Source organism: Megalobrama amblycephala, linkage group LG20, assembly GCF_018812025.1.
Source record: "Megalobrama amblycephala isolate DHTTF-2021 linkage group LG20, ASM1881202v1, whole genome shotgun sequence".
NCBI classification, from domain to species: Eukaryota; Metazoa; Chordata; class Actinopteri; order Cypriniformes; family Xenocyprididae; genus Megalobrama; species Megalobrama amblycephala.
Genome location: NC_063063.1, coordinates 7,644,997 through 7,667,568, shown reverse-complemented (window position 1 = coordinate 7,667,568; position 22,572 = coordinate 7,644,997). Strand labels below are relative to the sequence as shown.

At 35.7% G+C, this 22,572-nt stretch overlaps 1 protein-coding gene across 2 annotated transcripts in view; it reads left to right on the top strand.

Moving 5' to 3' along the window:
• The window catches only part of exoc6 (exocyst complex component 6), a 77,116-nt gene that overhangs the window by 1,094 nt on the left and 53,450 nt on the right, over positions 1-22,572 (top strand). For both annotated transcript variants that reach the window (XM_048169855.1, XM_048169854.1), the window contains exons 2-5: positions 15,671-15,842; positions 19,751-19,798; positions 19,940-20,030; positions 20,459-20,504. In XM_048169855.1, the coding sequence (XP_048025812.1) occupies positions 15,671-15,842; positions 19,751-19,798; positions 19,940-20,030; positions 20,459-20,504 (357 nt within the window). The remainder of the gene's footprint in view (positions 1-15,670; positions 15,843-19,750; positions 19,799-19,939; positions 20,031-20,458; positions 20,505-22,572) is intronic.

The following is a 22,572-nucleotide window of genomic DNA, read 5'->3' as shown; positions in this document are numbered from 1 at the left end:
TTTATGATTTTTCATAAAATCATTAAGCATTCAGCTACATTCCGTCATTAGATCTTTGGCTTTATTATGATTTCTGATAAAATCATGATTTCGGTAGTGCTCAGGTGTGTCCCATCATGACATCTTTAGCTTTATGATTTCTAAAAAAAAAACCATTATGATTTTGGTAGCATTCAGCTGCCTTCCATCATGACATCTTTGGCTGTATGATTTCTAATAAAAATCATGATTGCGGAAGCACTCAACTGTATCCTGTCATGATGTTTTTGGCTTCATGATTTCTCATGAAATCATGATTTCAGTATCGTTCATCTGTATCCCATAATGAGATCTTTTGCTTTATGATTTTTCATAAAATCATTAAGCATTCAGCTACATTCCGTCATGACATCTTTGGCTTTATTATGATTTCTGATAAAATCATGATTTCGATAGCTGCTCAGCTGCTGTTCCCATCATGACATCTTTAGCTTTATGATTTCTAAAAAAAAAACCTATCATGATTTTGGTAGCATTCAGCTGCCTTCCATCATGACATCTTTGGCTGTATGATTTCTAATAAAAATCATGATTGCGGAAGCACTCAACTGTATCCTGTCATGATGTTTTTGGCTTCATGATTTCTCATGAAATCATGATTTCAGTATCGTTCATCTGTATCCCATAATGAGATCTTTTGCTTTATGATTTTTCATAAAATCATTAAGCATTCAGCTACATTCTGTCATTAGATCTTTGGCTTTATTATGATTTCTGATAAAATCATGATTTCGGTAGTGCTCAGGTGTGTCCCATCATGACATTTGAGTCTTCATGATTTCTAAAAAAAAAAAAAAAAGCATAATTTTGGTAGCGCTCTTCTGTGTCCTGTCATGAGATCTTTGTCTTCATTATTTTTTTTTTGATAAAATCATGATTTTGGTAGTGCTCTGCTCAGCTGCATTCCATCATGACATCTTTGGCTTTATTACGATTTCTGATAAAATCATGATTTTGGTAGCGCTCAGCTGCATTCCATCATGGCATCTTTAGCTTTATGATTTCTAAAAAAACAAGTCATGATTTTGGTAGCGTTCAGCTGCGTCCCATCAGGACGTCTTTGGCTGTATGATTTATAAAAAAAAATCATGATTGCAGAAGCACTCATCTGTATCTTGTCATGACATTTTTGGCTTCATGATTTCTCATGAAATCATGATTTCAGTAGTATTCAGCTTCATCCTGTCATGACATCTTTGGCTTCATGATTTAAAAAAAATCATGATTTTGATAGCTCTCAGCTGCTTTCCATCATGACATCTTTAGCTTTATGATTTCTAAAAAAAACCTATCATGATTTTGGTAGCATTCAGCTGTGTCCCATCATGACATCTTTGGCTTTATTATGATTTCTGATAAAATCATGATTTCGGTAGTGCTCAGGTGTGTCCCATCATGACATTTGAGTCTTCATGATTTCTAAAAAAAAAAAAAAAGAAAAAGGGAAAAAAAGCATAATTTTATTAGCGCTCTTCTGTGTCCTGTCATGAGATCTTTGTCTTCATTATTTTTTTTTTTTTTTTGGATAAAATCATGATTTTGGTAGCGCTGCTCAGCTGCATTCCATCATGGCATCTTTAGCTTTATGATTTCTAAAAAAACAAGTCATGATTTTGGTAGCGTTCAGCTGCGTCCCATCCAGGACATCTTTGGCTGTATGATTTATAAAAAAATCATGATTGCAGAAGCACTCATCTGTATCTTGTCATGACATTTTTGGCTTCATGATTTCTCATGAAATCATGATTTCTCATGAAATCATGATTTTATCAGAAATCATGATTTCTCATGAAATCATGATTTCAGTAGCATTCAGCTTCATCCTGTCATGACATCTTTGGCTTCATGATTTAAAAAAATCATGATTTTGATAGCTCTCAGCTGCTTTCCATCATGACATCTTTAGCTTTATGATTTCTAAAAAAACCTATCATGATTTTGGTAGCATTCAGCTGCCTCCCTTCATGACATCTTTGGCTTTATTATGATTTCTGATAAAATCATGATTTCGGTAGTGCTCAGGTGTGTCCCATCATGACATTTGAGTCTTCATGATTTCTAAAAAAAAAAAAAAAGATAAAGAAAAAAAAAGCATAATTTTGGTAGCGCTCTTCTGTGCCCTGTCATGAGATCTTTGTCTTCATGATTTTTTTTTTTTTTTTTGATAAAATTATGATTTTGGTAGTGCTCAGCTGCATTCCATCATGCATCTTTAGCTTTATTATTTTTAAAAAAACAAGTCATGATTTTGGTGCGTTCAGCTGCGTCCCATCAGGACATCTTTGGCTGTATGATTTATAAAAAAAATCATGATTGCAGAAGCACTCATCTGTATCCTGTCATGACATTTTTGGCTTCATGATTTCTCATGAAATCATGATTTCAATAGCATTCAGCTCCATCCTGTCATGACATCTTTGGCTTTATGATTTCTAAGAATCACAAATAATGATGTTGGTAGCATTCACTTGTGTCCCATCATGACATTTGTCTTTATGATTTCTAAATCCGATTATGAGTACTTTTTTGTTAAGATTTATTTTGGTGGCTTTGCCTTTTTATTATGATAGGACAGTAAGAAGACAGGAAGCGAAGTCATGAGAGAGAGAGGGGGACGGGATCCGTAAAGGTCCACGAGCCGGGACTCGAAAAGAGCAATGGCGCTATATAGGGCTGAAACGATTAGTCGACATTATCAACAACGTCGACAATAAAAAATTGTCGACAAATATTTTTGTTGTCGAATAGTCTCTTGATCTCATACGACATATTTGAAGGGCCTGCAATAACGCGGTGTAACCAGTGGGGCGCTGTAGCGCAATACTGTAATGCAGCCCTCCCGGATCCAATTCAATAAAAGAAGTCAGCGCTTTGGAGAGCATAGTGCAAACGAAGTCGAACCCGTTAAATGTGGGAGATTAACATAGCATAAACATAACAAACATAACGTTTAGCATAACTACAGAATACTGTCATGCAGGGCCACCAACTCTCATTCAAACTCACTGTTCTCACGCCACACGTTCATTTTCTCACAAAGTAAAAGATGCATCGCAGAGCAAAGAGGACACAGACAACGCACCGACAGATCAGGTTACTTTTGATATAAAACTGTCTAAGCTTTTAAATTCAGTCGATATTACTACAGGATTCAAACAGTACTTGTGGTTGTGACGCTGTTTAACGTTGTGTGGCAGATCGCTGTAACACCTCGGTTCAAGCGGCATGTGAACCTATTCCTCTCTATTACAGCGCGAAATAAACATAAATGAACATCAAAAAGTACTTACTGAACTTACTGAAATGAATCCATCTCTATTGTAATCACTTAATCGGAGTTTTAACCGCAGAAAGAAGTCAATAAAACTTGCAAACAAATATATCACACAAAATGTAACATTTACCTCAGGAAAGCCATTCAGTGACCATAAACTCGATATATATATATATATATATATATATATATATATATATATATATATATATATATATATATATATATATATATATATATATATATATATATATATATATATATATATAATATATATATAATATGTGTGTGTATGTATGTTGTTGTTTCATTTTTCAAAAAAACCCCACATAATTAGATTATATTTTTTTAACCTGAAGGATATTGGTCTATTCAGTTGGCTTGAAAATTATTAAAAATACACTTTTAAAAGCTGAAGTGATTTCCTTGTTTTATTTACTAGTTAAAGTACAGTATAACTCAATATTTGAACTAATTGCTAAAGTAGAATAATCGAACAAAGCTTACTGATTAATCAGTGCAATAATCGATGATTAGTCGATTAATCGTTATAATAATCGATAGATTAATCGATTATCAAAATAATCGTTTGTTGCAGCCCTAGCGCTATATGGCTGGTGCTGCCCACAAGGCTATCGGCTTTATGATTTCTGAAAAGATCATGATTTCAGTAGCACTTCAGTAGCTACAATCACAGATTCTTAAAAATGATGACATCTTTGGCTTGATTTTTATTTCATTAGAATTTATGATGTCGTGAATCATGATCTTGACATGACTTAATTTTTTTCCCAGTAGAGCATGGCTGCATCTCATCATGAGATTGTTAGTCAAAGTGACATGTGGCCAAGTATGGTGTCCCATTCGTGGAATTTGTGCTCTGCATTTCACCCATCCAAGTGCACACATGCACACACACCGTGAAAACACACACAGAGCAGTGGGCAGCCGGTTTTGCTGCATCGCCCGGTGAATGACTGGGGGTTAGGTGCCTTGCTCAACCTCAGTTGTGGGTAATGAGAGTGTCCATTCACTCCCTCCACCTACATTTCCTGCTGGTACTGAGACTCGAACCTGCGACCTTTGGGTTACAAGTCTGACTCTTTAACTAATTAGGCCACAACTGCCCCTTAGCTTTAGTCATTATGATGTTTTAAGTTTGGCTCCATCACACCATGGATTTATGAATTTATAGAATTCAGTAGCGCTCATCCGCATCTCATTGTGAGGACTTTGGTCATTATTATAGAAATTATTTCAGGAGAATTGAGTTGACCTTTTGCACTGTGAGTGCATGCTCTCATCTAGATCTTAATATGAATGTGAATATTGTCAAGAAAAGATCTCAAGATAGTAGCCATTTAGGCTATAACTTAAACTTCTGGAAGCCATAAATCACTTTTGCAAATTGTTGTGAATAAAATTGTTTGAATAAATGAGACATTTCTGTTATACAACAGAAGTTATAGATGGCTCATATTACACAGTTGATCTCATGATATTGAACTATGTGACTATATTGAGAGATTCATTCTTTTGGATGCTTAACCAAACCAGCTGTTGATAAAGGTCCTCTAAAAAGCAGATCTTCAGGACATGCAAATTTGTCGACATTCCAGCATGTGCAACATGTCCTGAGGCCACATGTTCTTTACTGACATTCACACATTAATCATTACCAGTATGACATCTGTATTTTCTCATTCAGCAGACCTCAGAAATGTTACCTATCCAGTCTTTGAAGGAAAACTTCACCTGCTTTTAACATATTTATGTTACCTTGTAAGCTCAAAGGTGTGCAGGGAAAGTGCTTTATCATGATGTGCCTCAGCTTTTCCACTTGGTTGCACTAAATGTTTAAATTTGGCAGATGGTTTGATTTAAAAAATAAGAGATATTGGAGCAACTGATTTTTCCCACTGAATCAAAGTCATATTTGATTGAAAAATAAATTCTTCAGCATTATTTATTTCATTTCTAAAGGTCAAGTGGTGTAACCCTCAAGTAAAAAGTAATGTAAAGACATGTTATAACGTTAAACATAGTGTACGTACTATGTATGTACCAAACATAATTTCAAGAATGGAGGGACAGAAACCTCTCAGGTTTCATTTATTATATCTTAGGGTGTATTCACATCTTATTTGGTTAGATTGAATCAAACTCAAGTTCGTTTCTCCCCTTGGTGCGGATCTTTTGGGCAGGAGTGAATACAGCAATCACACTTGTTTTGGTGTGGACCAAACAACCGTACCGAGACCCAGATGAAGAGGTGGTCTTGGTCCGGATCCAAACGAACTCTGGTATAGTTCTCTGCTTGAGAATTTCTATCCAATGAATGGATGACCTTGGCACACATGTGGTTTTGTTTACAAATTTTGGTTCACTTGCAAAAAGGGCAGTGTGAAAGCGAACCACACCAAAAAAAAAAATCGACATTGTATTTGGTCCAGACCAAAGCAAGTTAACAGATTTTCCTGGTGTGAATACCTCCTTAATTTGTGTTTCGAAGGTTAACCAAGGACTTAAGGGTTTGGAACCACATGAGGGTGAATAAATGATGACGGAATAGTCATTTTTGTGTGAACTTTGCCTTTAAGAAAATGTGCAAACATAGTTTTAATTTCTCAAATAGCTTTCTTGTAAGAAGAATTTGTTTTCAATGATATGTTGTTTTATTTTGGTTTCTAGTTCTCTCTCTCTCTCTCTCTCTCTCTCTCTCTCTCTCTATATATATATATATATATATATATATATATATATATATATATATATATATATATATATATATATATATATATAAATAATAAATAAATAAAAATGCAGTTCATGCACTATATACACTAGGGCTGCCAAATTAAAATGAGAATTTTAATAATTTATCAAATTTAAAATAAAAATGCACATTTGAATGCAAAAAAACAGTGCATTCGAATTTTAGGTAAGCGTCTTTTTACTGTATGTCATGTTTTAAATGTAAAAAAGTGTGATCGGCGCTTCGGCTCTTTGTATTAAACTATGCCATAAATATATGATGCTGTTATGTTCATAATTGTTTATGCAATTTCCAAAGTTATATTTTGATTTCTGAACGTTTTTGAATAAGCAATTTAATGCAGTGGCTTAATATTTTGCTGATTGCGCCCTTATGTGGACTTCAAGAGATAAGCCAAAAGCTTTCTTTCCTCTAACTGAAATTATGCCTTTTAAAATCGAATATAATTCAAATATTTGTAATATTTAAGTAGGGCTGCACGATTAATCGCATGCTATTCTCACGCGCATTTCGTCAGTAAAGCCGGTTCCCTGTTTACGGCTAAATCGCCATCACCTGTTTTTAAACGGAGCGCCTTTTAATAGACGGAGCCGTAGTTCACGGACAAGCCACGCAATATCGCGTTCATTATCGCAGGCGATTCATCTGCGATATGAACGCGATATTGCGTGGCTTTTCAGTGACCTACGGCTCTGTCTATTAAATGCCGCTTCATTTGAAAGCAGGTGATGCCGATTTAGCGGTAATCAGGGAACCGGCTTTACTGACGAAATGCGCGTGAGAATAGCATGCGATTAATCGTGCAGCCCTATATTTAAGTATAAAATTTGAGTTCTTCAGCCATTTTGACAGCCCTAATATACCCATATGTATATGGATTCATTTTTCGACAAACCTTTTTGAATTTTTTCAGTTTTGGTTACATTGATGGAGGGATAGAAACCTCCTATTTGTGCTTAGAAGATGAACCAAAGTCTTGTGGGATTGGATTGACACGAGGGTGTATAAATGTTGACAGAATTTAAATTTTTGGGTGAACTATCCCTTTAACCCAAATAAATGTTTGCCACCATCATCAAGCAGCTTTCTCCATACTTTTCCTTTACATCAGCCATGTCACTTATAGACTATCTTCAGAAACCTGTAATAATGTCACTTGTACGTTTATATGACCACATGTGCTGTGTTCTCTGGCAAAAAAACTGGGTGTGGTAAACCATTTTGTCTTGGTTTACCACACCCAGAACACTGTTCACGTTTACATGATGTTTCAGAATGCTGCTTTTTGCAAAAACCCTGGAATAACCTGGAATTCCCTAAGCCTATTTTCTTAAAAGTGCAGGTAAACACAGTGATTGTCACTCATTCAAGCTTGTGTTACAATAGGGTGTAGTTTGGTTTCATTAACTACCCTGTGGCAGTAGTTGTAAATGTATAATATTCTGTGTTTTGTGTTTGAGCCGTAAATGAAGAGGCTTGACTTTTACTCGCTCTGTCTTTGTTTCCTTCAGTACCTCCTGGCAGTTGTCCGGAACTTGCTGCTCTTTGGTCTGTTGAATTCAATAACAGGAAGGAGGAAACTCGTTGTGAACATGGTCTTGCTGATAGTAGTTCTGTGTGCATGTGTGCATGTGTGCAGATTCGCAGAAAGGATATCCCATTATGGGGTGTAATACGACCTTTTGAAATTCAGTGGAAGTGGGTACCGATTTTAGAAAGCTTGCGTGTTTTCAGTAGAAATTGGCCTTCAGCATTTTCCATCTGGGTGGCAGGAAAAGGTTGAACAGGTAACCGCATAGGGGATATATAGATGTAAAAAATAAATAAAATAGGGCATTTTGTAAAGCTGAATACATCCTAGTTGGTCTAGGCCTTACAATACAAGCTTTCCATTTTTACAGTTTTCCATTTCAGCGTTAAGATTCCACCTAGGTTGTCAAAGTTTTTTCATTGATAATGGAGACCTGTTTCACAAAAAGGTGCATTATGATTATAATTAAATAATTTTAATTGAAACATGCTGTCGGTATAGAGTGCAACATATGGGCTCCGGAATTAAAAATGACATTCATTTTCTCTTTTTAACAATTAGGCTAATAATAAACCTTTTATAGACAGGCCTACTGTGAGTTCTGAAATTGTTAATCAAGACATTCGTTCACATTGTTTTATTTTTAAAATATTTGTGTGTAACAGCTGAATTTGTGGAGAAAAAATACATTACACATGACGCTGTACAGAAAATTCAACCAATCAGAGAGTTTGTCAAAAGAGCTTGCAGGGAATGCCCTCTCCCATGAAGCACCACAAATGACGTAATCAACATAAATGTCTTGCTATGCTGTCGAAATACTATATGCATGTTTTGCAATAAACGTAAAATATGTTGTTTCTATATATATTATTAACAACTTTAAATTCTCTCTGCATGCAGTGCATCAGTCACGCTTGTCAGGAAAGCATATGTGAACAAACACACAATTTTATCGAATCGTACGTCATTACTTGCTATTCACTTCCGCAATTTAGTATGATTGCGTTCATATCAGCAGCGAACCGTACTGGAGTTTAAATGAACCACACCCCAGACCACCCTTTTTATGTGGACCTGGGACTTTTTAACGCTTGCAGATGTGCATCCGAGTTCGGAAAACAGTGTTTATTCCCATCATCAAATGAACTGACTGAACTCTCACGTCAATCGAACCCGGGTGTGCACCAAAAGTACCCAATGTCATTCCCAATACTTTATGGGGATTGTAATTCTTTTCTTCATTAAATGGATAGTTCACGGAAAAATTAAAATTGTCATTAATCACCCTCATGGCATTCCAAAACCGTACGAGTTTCTTTCATCTTCCGAACAAAAATCTGAAATCTGAGCGATATCTGTCTCTCCATTGGCAGCTATGCAACTACCACTTTGACGGTTCAAAAAATTCATAAAGAGATCGTAAAACTAATCCATGTGAATTGAGTGGTTTATTCTAAATTTTCTGAAGAGACTCGATTGCTTTATATGATGAACAGATTGAATTTAGGCTTTTATTCACATAAAAACAACATTCATCAACTCGCACATCAGTTATGTTAAATGTATGCTTGCTTGACATCCTGTTACGCAAACATGTTACGCAGCATGTTTGAGCTTCTGCAAGAGGTTTGTTCTCACTCATCAAGCAGGTTCGGTTGAGCTTTTGTTTATGTACTCTGATCAATGTTTATATGTGAATAAAAGCCTAAATTTTCAAAGATGAAAGAAGGTCTTATGGTTTTGGAACGACATGAGGGTGAGTAATTAATGACAGAATTTTCATTTTTGGGTGAACTAACCCAATGTTTCCCAACCAGTGTACTGTGGCACACTAGTGTGCCGTGACAGGTTGTCAGGTGTGCTGTGGAAAATTGTCAAATAGCCCAAAAAATTAAACAAATAAAATAAATCCTACAAATATATAATATATCTTTGCTGTCAGGTGGAAACCTCCTACTACAGTGTATTTCTTCATTCATTCATTTATTTATTTATTTATTGGGAAAATCAGTGCTATTTGTAATCCTTTATGCCTGTATGTGGGTTTTACAAATATTTAACCAATGAAAAGGATTTAAAATAACTTTGTGACTAAACCTCGTAACTTCAATTGGATCCTCAAACTGTCAGTCAAAACTCATAACTCCACCCGCCTCTATTGTGAATGAAAGTGCTACACGCAGTTTGGAGATGGATCTCTGCTTGTTTGCAGTGCAAAGGTAAAATAAAGAACTGATGTTTGAATAAGTACAGTTTCTTTACTCAAGAAACACTATGTCTATAAAGACTGATGTTTTTGTATATGAAGAGCGGAGAAGAATCTTGTTTTTGCCATCTAAATATCCTGTGCATAGCACTTCATCTTTTATGTCATGAGATTTTGTCTAAAATTCAACAACAAGAAAAACTGAGCGCCCATATAGCTACAATGAAACTTTATTACCTGTAAATTGATGAAAACGTAATCAGATGCGGCTGTTCCAGTGACAGACAAAACAGATAAGCCTATCTCTTGTCATTCTCTCCATTTGAGCTTAATTTTCATAAACTCTTAATATTATAATGACATACACATGGCAGACCATATATAAAGCCACAATACTAGCTTTGATGACAGTGCATTAATTTATAATTGGTTATTATAAAAATACAAGGTCTCCGCCCGACAGCGTCGATGTGTAAATTTGTTGTTTTATCATCATCAACAACATCATATTGCTACCTATATGACTTTGTGTTCATACTTCATACCAGACTTAAGCTCAAGTTTCATAATAAATGGGAGTAATTAATTTAATATAATCATTATTTTTAATAGGCCTATCATGCCATTTGAAGCAATGCATGTTTGTGTAATTTTGTTATTTTAGTGCTGGCGAGGGATTTTTTACTTATCAAAACTTCAGTGTTTCCCAATAGGTTGGGAAACACTGAACTTTTAAAGCCATTAAAGGTGCCCTAGAACTTCTTTTTAAAAGATGTAATATAAGTCTAAGGTGTCCCCTGAATGTGTCTGTGAAGTTTCAGCTCAAAATACCCCATAGATTTTTTTTTAATTCATTTTTTTAACTGCCTATTTTGGGGCATCATTAACTATGCACCGATATATAGGTTGCGGCCCCTTTAATTCTCGTGCTCCCCCGCCCCCAGAGCTCGCGCTTGCCTTGAACAGCATAAACACAGTTTACACAGCTAATATAACCCTCAAAATGGATCTTTACAAGATGTTCGTCATGCATGCTGCTTGCATACATCGGATCATGTAAGTATAGTATTTATTTGGATGTTTACATTTGATTCTGAATGAGTTTGAGGCTATGCTGCGTGGCTAAAGCTAACATTACACACTGTTGGAGAGATTTATAAAGAATGAAGTTGTGTTTATGCATTATACAGACTGCAAGTGTTTAAAAATGAAAATAGCGACGGCTCTCTTGTCTCCGTGAATACAGTAATAAACGATGGTAACTTTAACCACATTTAACAGTACATTAACAACATGCTAACGAAACATTTAGAAAGACAATTCACAAATATCACTAAAAATATCATGTTATCATGGATCATGTCAGTTATTATTGCTCCATCTGCCATTTTTCGCTATTGTTCTTGCTTGCTTACCTAGTCTGATGATTCAGCTGTGCACAGATCCAGACGTTCTGCCCTTGTCTAATGCCTTGAACATGGGCTGGCATATGCAAATATTGGGCGCGTACATATTAATGGTCCCGACAGTTACGTAACAGTCGGTGTTATGTTGAGATTCGCCTGTTCTTCGGAGGTCTTTTAAACAAATGAGATTTATATAAGAAGGAGGAAGCAATGGAGTTTGAAACTCAATGTATGTCTTTTCCATGTACTGAACTCTTGTTATTTAACTATGCCAATATAAATTCAATATTTAATTCTAGGGCACCTTTAAGTACACTGTCTTTTATCTTTGTCTCTTTTTCAAATTCTTTTTGCTTCCAATTAGTTTGTAATGTTTAAAAGTCACCTCGTTGCTGGTTGGTTTGGTTCATGGCCTATAACGCTGTAACAAAGACTTTTTAAAAAAAAAAAAATCCCAATGGAAAAAGTTCTAAGTGGACGGGCTCTAATGCACTGTATTGACCAGTTTGAGCTGCATGAGCTGAAGCCAAACTGAAAGAACACCGGTAAACTAAAGTACTGTTTGTGTGTGTGTGTGTGTGTGTGTGTACATATGCATGATAAAACTTAATTTAAAGGCTATTTTCATCAAACAAGACACATTGACAAAAACAAAAAATACAATGTGTTTAGTTTATATTCTTTACCTGTTGTGGACCATTGAAAAAATGCTCACTCATCATTTCCTATATTCAGATTTTTGAAAATATTTTGTGAACATTTCAAATCTGGTTTCTCAACGACCAGAACACCCTAGGAATTGTATCATATTGTGGTAAAAATCCCTCAGAACTAGCAACATTGTGTAGTGCCATATTAAAGGTTGCCATTCACAGTCTAGACATTGAGGCCGTGTTGCCAATGGCAACCTGGATTACATCCGAACCTTCTTCTTGGCATCCGATAGAGAGATCCAGCTGGCTGTTTTACTAGCATTGAGCCATCCAAGACTTTGCTAATTTGTTATTATGAATATTTGTATTATTTTGGTTGAGATCATTTAATGCAGTTTGCTTCATATGACCCCATGCTAATTACTGCCACTGTTCAGATGCTACATTTCCAGTATGTCTCATGAAGTAATTTCAAAGTTATTTCTGCCTCTGACAAAAACACACCTGTGAACAGAGGAAGCACCTGCTTCTGCTGAAACTCACATGTGAGTCATAGAGAGACAAACCATTTATCCTGCCTGATTGGATCTTTGAACAGATCTTCAGAGTAAATTTTGGAAATATTGAGTTTATTATTCTCATCATGATTCTTGGGGGGCGCAAATCCCATTGCCGCAAATACCAGTAAATTGACTAGCACAAACCTTAGTAAATTACCTTGCATGATTTATTTGAACACTCTCCTCCCATAAATTTTGCATCTGAAAGAGAAACTCCTACAAATGCATATGCCATAAGTGTCAGCCGCCTTTTCAGCGCTAATTTTTCACTGCATGTCTTCAGTAAATCCTGACAGAAGTTTTTTAATGCCAAAAGAGATTTGCGCTGGCTCAAGCTGTTAGTAAATCTGGCCCATAATATTTTGTAATGAGTTACTTTACATTTTCAGTTAAGGCAGTCACCTCAATAAAAAAAGGAAGCAAAAGAATAGCAGAACTTTGTTAGTCCAACACCATGTCACCACACTTTGTTCTGCTTAATTTATCTTCTATTTTAAAGTGCCCCATTGTGCTTTTTCATATATTTCCCGCCATATAGTGTGTACTATAGCATTTTTGAATGTAAAAGGTGTGCAAAGTTTCAAAGATCAAAGTGTGATAAATGGAGTTTTTATCTCCCAAAAGTCTTATTTCTTATTTTAAATAGCAGTGAAATTTCAGAATTATCGATACTTCAGCAAAAACTAATACTGGGTTAACAAATGTAAGAAAAAGGTCCTCAAAATGGTTATAGAAGACAAGTAAACTGCCAGCAATACAATAAGAACAAAGAAAGTAATTACAAACAAAACGGGCAAATAAATACAACAGAACGAAATGAGGTTAACTTAACGTTAATGACCAACTGCAGCAGGTTTATTAGGCTGCTGTCACTTTAAGAGCTATTGCACGGATCCAATATACTGTTACACATGCGTTTTCCTTCTCAGCTGTGTATGCTTACTTAAAATATAACCCACTGTGTTTGCGTGAATACTCTCCAAAAAGGCATTTTGACATTTTTGTATGGAAGCCTCCTGTACTGAAATTCAGATATGGTAATAGTGTTTTGTTTCTGACCCGCTGTAAGCGATAAACTAATCACAACAGACTGGGCCATCTGACCAATCAGAGCAGAGTAGGTTTTCAGACACTGTGAGAAAAGAGGAGATGCTGCAATGTATATTATGAGAAAATTAAAGTGTTTTTTGATCTTGGATGCATGTAAACAAAACAAAATGAGAAACTTTTAAAATAGAATAATAGGGCACATTAAAATATTCATAAAATAGCCCTTGAAACGACTTATTTTTATACTAATGCATTTCTGAATAAATGGTTTTCATTCTATATGATTTATATTTGCACATATGACACATAAAAAATTTATAAATTTTAAATAAATTTAAATAATTATCCATGGAAACTTAAAAAAAAATGAATGGCAGTGAGTTTGTGATATGGTATATTATATACTGCTCCAATACAAATGTGTTCCCCTTCTGAATGTTGTTTGGCCTGTCATATTGTTGGGTCTATTCAATACATAGTAATATTAATGAATTTTAGTGTTTGATTCTGAGGACGTCTTTATTACTTTTGCACATCACTTCTGTTACTTGAGTGAGTAACCGCTTCATGTTCAGGTCCTGGAGCAGAACCACCTGAGAACCACTGATCTATGGCTGCTGTTTTGGATTAAATATTTATGCATCAGGTTCAGTATGCTGTGTTCCATTGTTGCCCACAGGATGGCGCACTTGGAGAACTATTCATGAGTCCACCATCCAGGATGAACTAATGCCCAATCCAAATTCTTCCCCTTACCCCTTCCCTTTCCCCTACCCCTTTGTTTTGCGCATTCACGTGTAAAGACAACAAAATGTAACAGTTGTCTTTTAAATTGTCATTGCACCAATGTTATTTTAGTATCATTTAAATAATATTATAGTTTTTATTAATACTTTAAATTATTTTGTATTTATATATATATTCCTTTTCATTTTCATTTTAGTTCAAGTTTTAGTTATTTTGTTGTTTTTTCATTTTTTATTTAGTTTATTTTTTCATGTTTTAGTTTATTTATTTAGTTTAACTAAAATATAGTATAGTATAGTAAGTTTAACTAAAAGAAAATGAGATGTTGCCTTCGCAACTAACTAAAATAAAATAAAGTTTTTATTTTATTTAATATAACATTTATTTTATTTCAAGTAACAAAAAAGTTTTTGAATAGTTTTAATTTTAGGTAACTGTAATAATCCTGCATTGTACCAGAGAAATTAAAATTTGAAATTAAAATATTGTCTTAAACATATTTTAATAATATCTTAAGATATACCTTTTATAGAAGTTTTTTTTTCCTCCTCAGATTTTTCATAGAGCCTCTTTAAAATGTGTTACAATGTGCCCCCGTTGTATATAAATCATGGTAATACCTAAATCTAATCAATCACTAATGGGTAAAAAGTCCCCAAAAAAAAAAAAATAGCATTTTGAATGGCCCATTTTGAACATTTTGTTTTGCTTTGAAATACATTACTTTAGGGAAATAAAATGGTCTGTTCACTGTTTCACATTGATTGTAAATGATAATTCATGCAGCATTTTTACAGTGTCAGTTCCCTTCACACTTCCTGTCTGTGTCAGAAAGTGAGACCCTGAATCATCTCGGACTCAGTTCTTCTTCACTGAGAGAGATGGCTCTCTTTGGCCATCTGGAGCAGTGAGGAGGGCAACACACTCTGTGATCTCACAACACTCTGAAGAAGTGGCCCATCTGTTGGCCTCACTTTGCCAGCTCTCACTGCTGTACACATAGGCTACCACAGCTACTGATACACACATGCTCTTAGATTGAGAACACCACCTGCAGAGTATTGAAGGATAAGTGTGTGTGTGTGTGTGTGTGTGTGTGCTATCTGAAGGGGAAACACAAGGTGTGAACATCAGTGCCAAGTGTGTTTCTTCCCTGTAATTACATAAAAATAATAGGTGTTTAACACTTTCTAAAGTGGTGCTTCTCCATGAAAAAGTCTGATGTATTATTGTTGATTTTAATGAAGATGAGATGGCATTTATGAGCCTTTCATGCTGAAATACAGATCATTTTGAAGGGGTTATAAATGTAAAAATGTCAACTTCACCATTGACACATCTCTCTTCATTCATGTAGAATTAGTGTTTCTTTAAAGATTTTTTTGTTGTTTGAAATAATGTATGAATTTGATGTTTGTTTTATAGATCCGTTTATGATGATCAGCCCAACGCACACAAAAGGTTTATGGAGAAACTTGATGCCAGAATACGCAACCATGACAGAGAGATTGAGAAAATGTGCAACTTCCATCATCAGGGATTCGTGGACGCCATCACAGAACTGCTGAAAGTCCGAGCGGATGCTGAGAAACTGATGGTACTTTGAAATCATGATCAAAGTTATTTTAGGGATTAGAAATTATATGTTATTCTTTATTAGTCTGAAATAATAAATTTTCCCTGCTATATATTGTGACAATACCATGGTATTATAATAGTATCAGATGGTACTGGAAAAATATACCATTATACTAAACAGGGCTGGTGATAAATAGAATAATCACAAATTTTACACTGATTTTGCTTGCAATCCAAAATTAAGCTTTTTACTGAGTTCCATAAAATCAGTTTAGTGGAATCACTTCAAAAAATGTTTACATATAAAAATCTTGTAGTAAGAAATATATGTAGGTAAATATTACTTTTTATTACTTTGTATTTTTATATTGGTACATACACTGCCGTTCAAAAGTTTGGGTTGGGTAAGATTTTTTTAATGTTTAAAGTGTCTTATGCTCAACAATGATACATTTTCTTTCATCAAAAATACAGTAAAACCTGTAATAGTGTAAATTATTACAATTTCAAATAAATGTATCTTAAGATATTTTTTTTTTTAAATGTAATTCATTCCTGTGATGACAAAACAGAATTTTCAGCATCTTTACTCCAGTCTTCAGTGTCACATGATCCTTCAGAAATCATTCTAATGTTCTGATTTGCTGCTCAAAAAGCCTGAAGAGAGTTATATTTTTGTGGAAACTGTGATAAGTTTTTTTTCCATGATTCAATGAATAGAAAGTTCAAAAGAACAGCATTTATTTAAAATAGAAATCTTTCGTAACATTATAAATGTTTACTGTCACTTTTGATTAATTTAATGTATCCTTGCTAAATAAGACTAATAATCTCTTTTAAAAAAATCGTATTGATCCCAAACTTTTAAATGGTAGAGCAGGGGTCGGCAATTAAGTTTGGCATCGGGCCAAAAAAATGTTTCGCCATTAAATGGCGGGCCAGAACATAGTTAAAGGATAATTTAAGAAATTAGGCTAATTGATGAAAAATGCAACTAGAATTGCCTGTGACAGACTGTTAAGGCCTGTTCACACCGGGACGAATATCGCGCGTGATTTTCGCCGACGTTTAACGCCTCGGGACTAAACAACGGGCGCCAGTGTGAGTGTGCACACCGACGCGTAAAAGCGTCATTTTTTAAAAAAAGCCTTGGGTTCGTTTTTTTGGTTTGACGCACCGCATTAAAAACTGTCCGACCAATGAGATTGGTGCTTTTGTTCACGTGCCTGGAGCTGCTGAAGTTACAGTAAAACACGACTTGGTGGCGCTCAAGCACAAAACAGTCTTGCCGAGCACACAAGACGACGAAGAGAAAGTAAGTAGACGAGGAAGACCCCTACAAACTATCCCTGCATCTCAAACAGCTCCCTAGCTTCCTAGGTCGTGTATCAGTATACCATTTAAATGAATGTGGCCGACTCCCTGACTAGTGAACTGGGAAGCTGATTGAGACGCACGCTATGGGTGCTCTGGCAGTTCTTGGCCATACCAATAGATGTGTATTATTTCTGTATTTTTGCTGTTTTTTTTCTTTTACATTCAAGAAATACAGTTGAAATGTTTATTTGCACTACTGTTTCTGACTACCATCTCTCAAATATGACATTTAATATCTGCATTTTTATCTTCTTTAACTTTACTAATATCATATGTTTATTTGCACTACCGTTTCTGACTACCATCTCTCAGATATATGCCATTTAATATCTGCATTTTTATCTTCTTTAACTTTATTAATATCATAAATATGTTTATTTGCACTACCGTTAAGCACAAGCGCCACATACTGTCAGGGAGTGAATTTGCACGTTCACTCTGCGCGAAAATCGCTTGGGTGTGAACACAAAAAATGTCTCAAAACACTGGCGATAAACGCATGCGATATTCATCCCAGTGTGTACAGGCCTTTACGGTGTCTTTTGTAACTGGTAGTGAGCTGTTACTCTGTGTTAAATCCTGTAGTAGGACAGTCATTAACAAATAGTCACATTTGTGTGGCAGTGTCCGGGTTTTACACTGGATAAATTAATAAAGCAGAGTAGTGACACGTAACCTGACAAGTATCTTCATTCACCAACTTGCAACACAGACCACCTTGCTAAAACACACGCGTGGGAGATGCGGAATGGATAAAAATAACAAAAAAATAAGAGGACTTGAATAAGCCCATTAATGGCATGTTTGAGTCATGCTCATAATGAACTGTTTTATTTCCATATTGTGAATAATAAACATCATTTTAATTTGCTTGTTACACAATGGAACCTAACTTATTGTAATAATTATTTGACATAGCCTTTGCAGAGTGATGTTAACATTTAAGTTAGCTGATGAGAGAAAATGGCACTATCAAAGAGTCTAAAGAGGAAAGTTGACAGCGAAAATGGGGCATACAAAGAAGAATGGAAAGACAACTATGCATTCATGTGAATGCAAAGCCAGTGTGTCTTATCTGCAGTTTGCAAAGAATATAATAGGGGCCGTTAACATGTCGCGTCTAAAAACGCGTGGAAAGCGTGGCCGCGCCTCTTTCCTTTCCAAAGCGCTTGCGCTCCTGTGTCGTCTGTCGTTGCTATGCAACCATGAACGGCGCTCTCCAGACAGATCTGTTTCAGAACCAGCCGCTATCAAAATAATCTGGCTGCGGGCGCGGGCCAGATATTATTGCCGGCCTATTGCCGGCCACTGTGGTAGAGTATAAAGGAAAATAATAATAAATAAAATATTATCCCTTGTGTTTTTTTATTGAAAAAACTATTTTTTTATTTACATGCCTTTTAACAATGATTTACTGACATGATAAAACAATTATTTCTCAGTATTGTTTGTACATGATGTTCATTTAAAATGCATGTTTAGACAGTATCAGCCTTTAAACAGGCTGTTGCAAAACAGAACATATACATTCTTCTACAATAAAGTGATACAGTAGACAATTATGTTGCCTTGAAATCATGCACCAAGAAAGGTTAAGCACCATTCTCCAAAATGAAGTTTGTAGCACAATTGAATTTGCATAGTTATTGTGCTATTATTTGTTGGTTTCCGCAAACTCCCATTGGATGGAGAGCTGCCCAAAGTGCCTAGCTATCATCCGCCACAGATCGGTCATTGCGTGTTCATGGGGTTCAGCAGCGCGCTCCAGACCTCGCGCTGGAATCGCACGCCAATTCTCTTTAGCTCCCTTTCCACTTCCCAGAGTGAAATATGGTGACCAAACGGCACAGGAGTGGCTCACAAATCCTCGTAATTAGACCCACATTATATAAAGCATATTCAGATAACAAGAGAGCACATACGGCATCAATGAGTTCGCTGGGCCCTCTTTGTTCGCGAATAAATGAGTATTTTAATAACTCAAAAAGCGGTTCCTTATTACGATGACCTAATGAGACTTAATATGTGGGAAAGTCTGCGGCCGTGCGGTCCCTGCACCTGGGGCACTATACTGGCGCAGTGGTGTGGAGGTCTTCACATTTGTTAATCAGCCACCCAGCGTTTGTGTTCAGCCGAAAAAAAGAAGAAGAAAAAAAAGAATGTTTAATTACCAGAAAATGCTATCCGCATTTTACCCCAGACAATGAATGGCACATAGAGCTCATTGAAGTTACCAACAAGGGACCAATGGTCAATTGGGTCATTGATTTGAATTGTTTGACAGAGCCAGAGGAACAACCAAAGTTCAAAAATCCCAAGTAAAATTGAGAAGTTTGTCACAGAATCTGTTAGAAAGGGCTGTCAGAAGTGATTACCGGCCATAAAAGCTCCCTACCGACCAAAAGTTCAAGTTCCCGCTGCACATTTAATTTGAATTTGCATGGCTTTGTTCTTGACTCCTCATGAAGTATGATCTGATTACAAGGGTGAGCAGTTACAACAGGGAATCGTGGGCTTATTTGTCTAACAAAAGTGATATTATGTTTTAAGGGCCAAGTGAGTGACACCAATCGAAGACTTCAAGACGCCGGACGGGAGGTATGGCACAGTCTGGCTTTGTTAGCATGTCTGCCGTTAGATGGGCAGAAGAAAAGAATGTCGATTATCAGACAATAGCGCAGAGAGGACTGTCTCGTTAATTGAGAGGGCTTCACACTCTTTGACCTTCCCTTATGTAAGGTGACGGCCCAAACGGAGGAGGTCATCCGCTGCCGGGTTCAACAGAGGAACATGGCCACCACTGTGGAGAAGTTGCAGCTCTGCATTCCCGGTGAGACGGCGCGTTCGTGTAACCGAAAGGCGCTCTTTAAAATCTCCCCGTATGGGCTGTAACCGCTCTAGAGGTTTCATCAAAAGACTATTAAAAACAATCAAGAAACTAAATGTGAATGTTCCCATGGTTTCTTATTACAGTAACGAGTCCAGGTCCTCATTAAACAGTGCTCAGTGTTTATCTCTAAATTTCTCTTGGACTTAAAAGTTCATACATCAATTCCTAGCTGTTAGGACAGACAGAAAGAGAATTTGATGTTCTGTTGTTACAGTGGTTTCATCAAGTAACCTATTGGATGATGCTGTAGATAAATCAAGTTCTTTTGAAAAGCAATAATATATATTTAGGAAGTGGACAAAATGTGTCAGTTTGATTTATTTTTAATACAATGTCTTTTTTCCCCTCTTTTATTTATATTTCTGCAGTCCTGGAAATGTACAGCAAATTGAAGGAGCAGCTTGAATCGAAAAGGTAAGTTCTTATCTTTATTGCAAATCAGTCATGGTCATTTAATGGTAACGAAATAGGTTTGAAACTCTTCAAAAAGGAGTTCAGTAAACCTTCAGACAATGTTTTTCATCCACCTCGTGATGCCAAAATAAATATTAGATGAGCTTTTTGAGTTGTTAGGTTTGGGGTTTGCAGTTTAAAACTATTATATGAATGATTTGATATGTTCTAGAAATAAAAATTCAATAACAATTTTGTCAAAATTATACTGTCACTAAGTAGGCTTGTTTAGGAAAAAGGTTGGTTTGTTGGTTTTTAGTTATTGACAAACCTATTCCATAAATTTAAGGACAAAAATTCTGTCTCTTGATCATGTAATATCTGTGAATAATAATTGAATGAATGAGCTTGATTAATGTAGTCAAAACTACAATTAGTGTGTACAATTTGAGAAAAAGGAGTGAGACTATTTATAGCTTGCTGTAGAAAAGGTCCAAATAATGTCACTTTCTTGCAGTCACAATTGAATAAAGCGATTAAATAGTATGTGATTGGTAATTAAAATAATTAAAAAATGAATTCTACAATGAATTGAGCAAACATTTGTACTCTTCATCATTAAAAGTTGTCTACTTTTCATGTTGTGTATATAAAAAAACAAGTTATAATTTTATGCAAAATAGAAATTTATCTAAGATATTTAATAGTTTTCATTTCAAAAAACATGATATGTGTGCCTATGCTTTAAAAAGTAAAGGAAGGTGTGGAAAGTGCCAGTGTTCTGCTGAAAAAAAATCAATTGAACTATTATAATTCAGCTAAAAACACATTCAAACCCCTTTCATGAAGACGTAATCAGTCTTTTCTCCTGGAATGAAGGGATGAATGTAAGGTCACGTTGAACTTGAAAATAATGACCCTTCTTTGTCCATTAATGTCTACTTAGTCAGTCATAACACATCATGAATAAATAAACTATTCAAACGCAAAGACAATTGACCTTGTGTGTGCCCTTCTTCACAGCACTGCCCTGTACCGGCATGCCCATGACAGGCCTCCTCCAAATTGAGGCAATTAGTGCAATGTGTTTTTCCATTAATCTGTGTGTCGCCACTGCACGCTAATGACTAGGCTGGGACATGGTCTAATCAGGCAGGGATTCTTTCGCAGTTCACATGTAACACTCGCTGGGAAGGGCGCCACTTTGGCCTTCCACACGGACACACGCGCACTTCAGAGCGTTGAGGTCAGGGAGCATTCAGAGGCACCGGCTAGTGTGGTACAAGTTAATAAATGTATTAATACCTTGAATATGGACAGACATTTATACATTGTGCAAGATTGTTATCTTTGAGCCTATGTTGCATATATTCTGAGAAAAAAAATTGTTTGGTGTGGATATACAGTGCCCTCCACAAATATTGGCACCCTTAGTAAATATGAGCAAAGGTGGCTGTGAAAAAAAAAATCTGCATTGTTTATCTTTTTGATCTTTCATTCAAAAAATTCACAAAATTCTAACCTTTCATTGAAGGAAAAGAATTGAAAATGGGGGAAAAAGTTCATTATGAAATAAATGTTTTTCTCCAATACACGTTTGCCACAATTCCCCACATCCCTAGAAATTCCTCTGAGTAAAATATCTCTGAAGTATATTCCCATTCACATTTACATTTTTTTTTAGCATACCAGGGTGACTAGGAGCATGAAATTGAGCAGCCATGACTTCCTGTTCCACAGGAGTACAAATATGTGTAAACACAAAAGCCAAATCCCCTTAATCATTCATCACAATGAGAAAAAACAAATAATATAGTTCTGATGTGCAGCAAAAGATCGTTGAGCTTCACAAAATAGAAAAAAGCTAACGCATTGAAATTTCCCATTCCACCATCAGAGAAGTTTCAATCAACTAAAGATGTTACAAATCTGCCTGGAAGAGGACGTGTGTCTAAATCGTCCTAATGTGCGGTGAGGAGGAAAGTTTGAGTGGCCAAAGACTCTTCAAGGATCACAGCTGGAGAATTGCAGAAATTAGTTGAGTCTTGAGTCTCAGAAAGCCTTAAAAAAATGATCAAACAGCACCTAT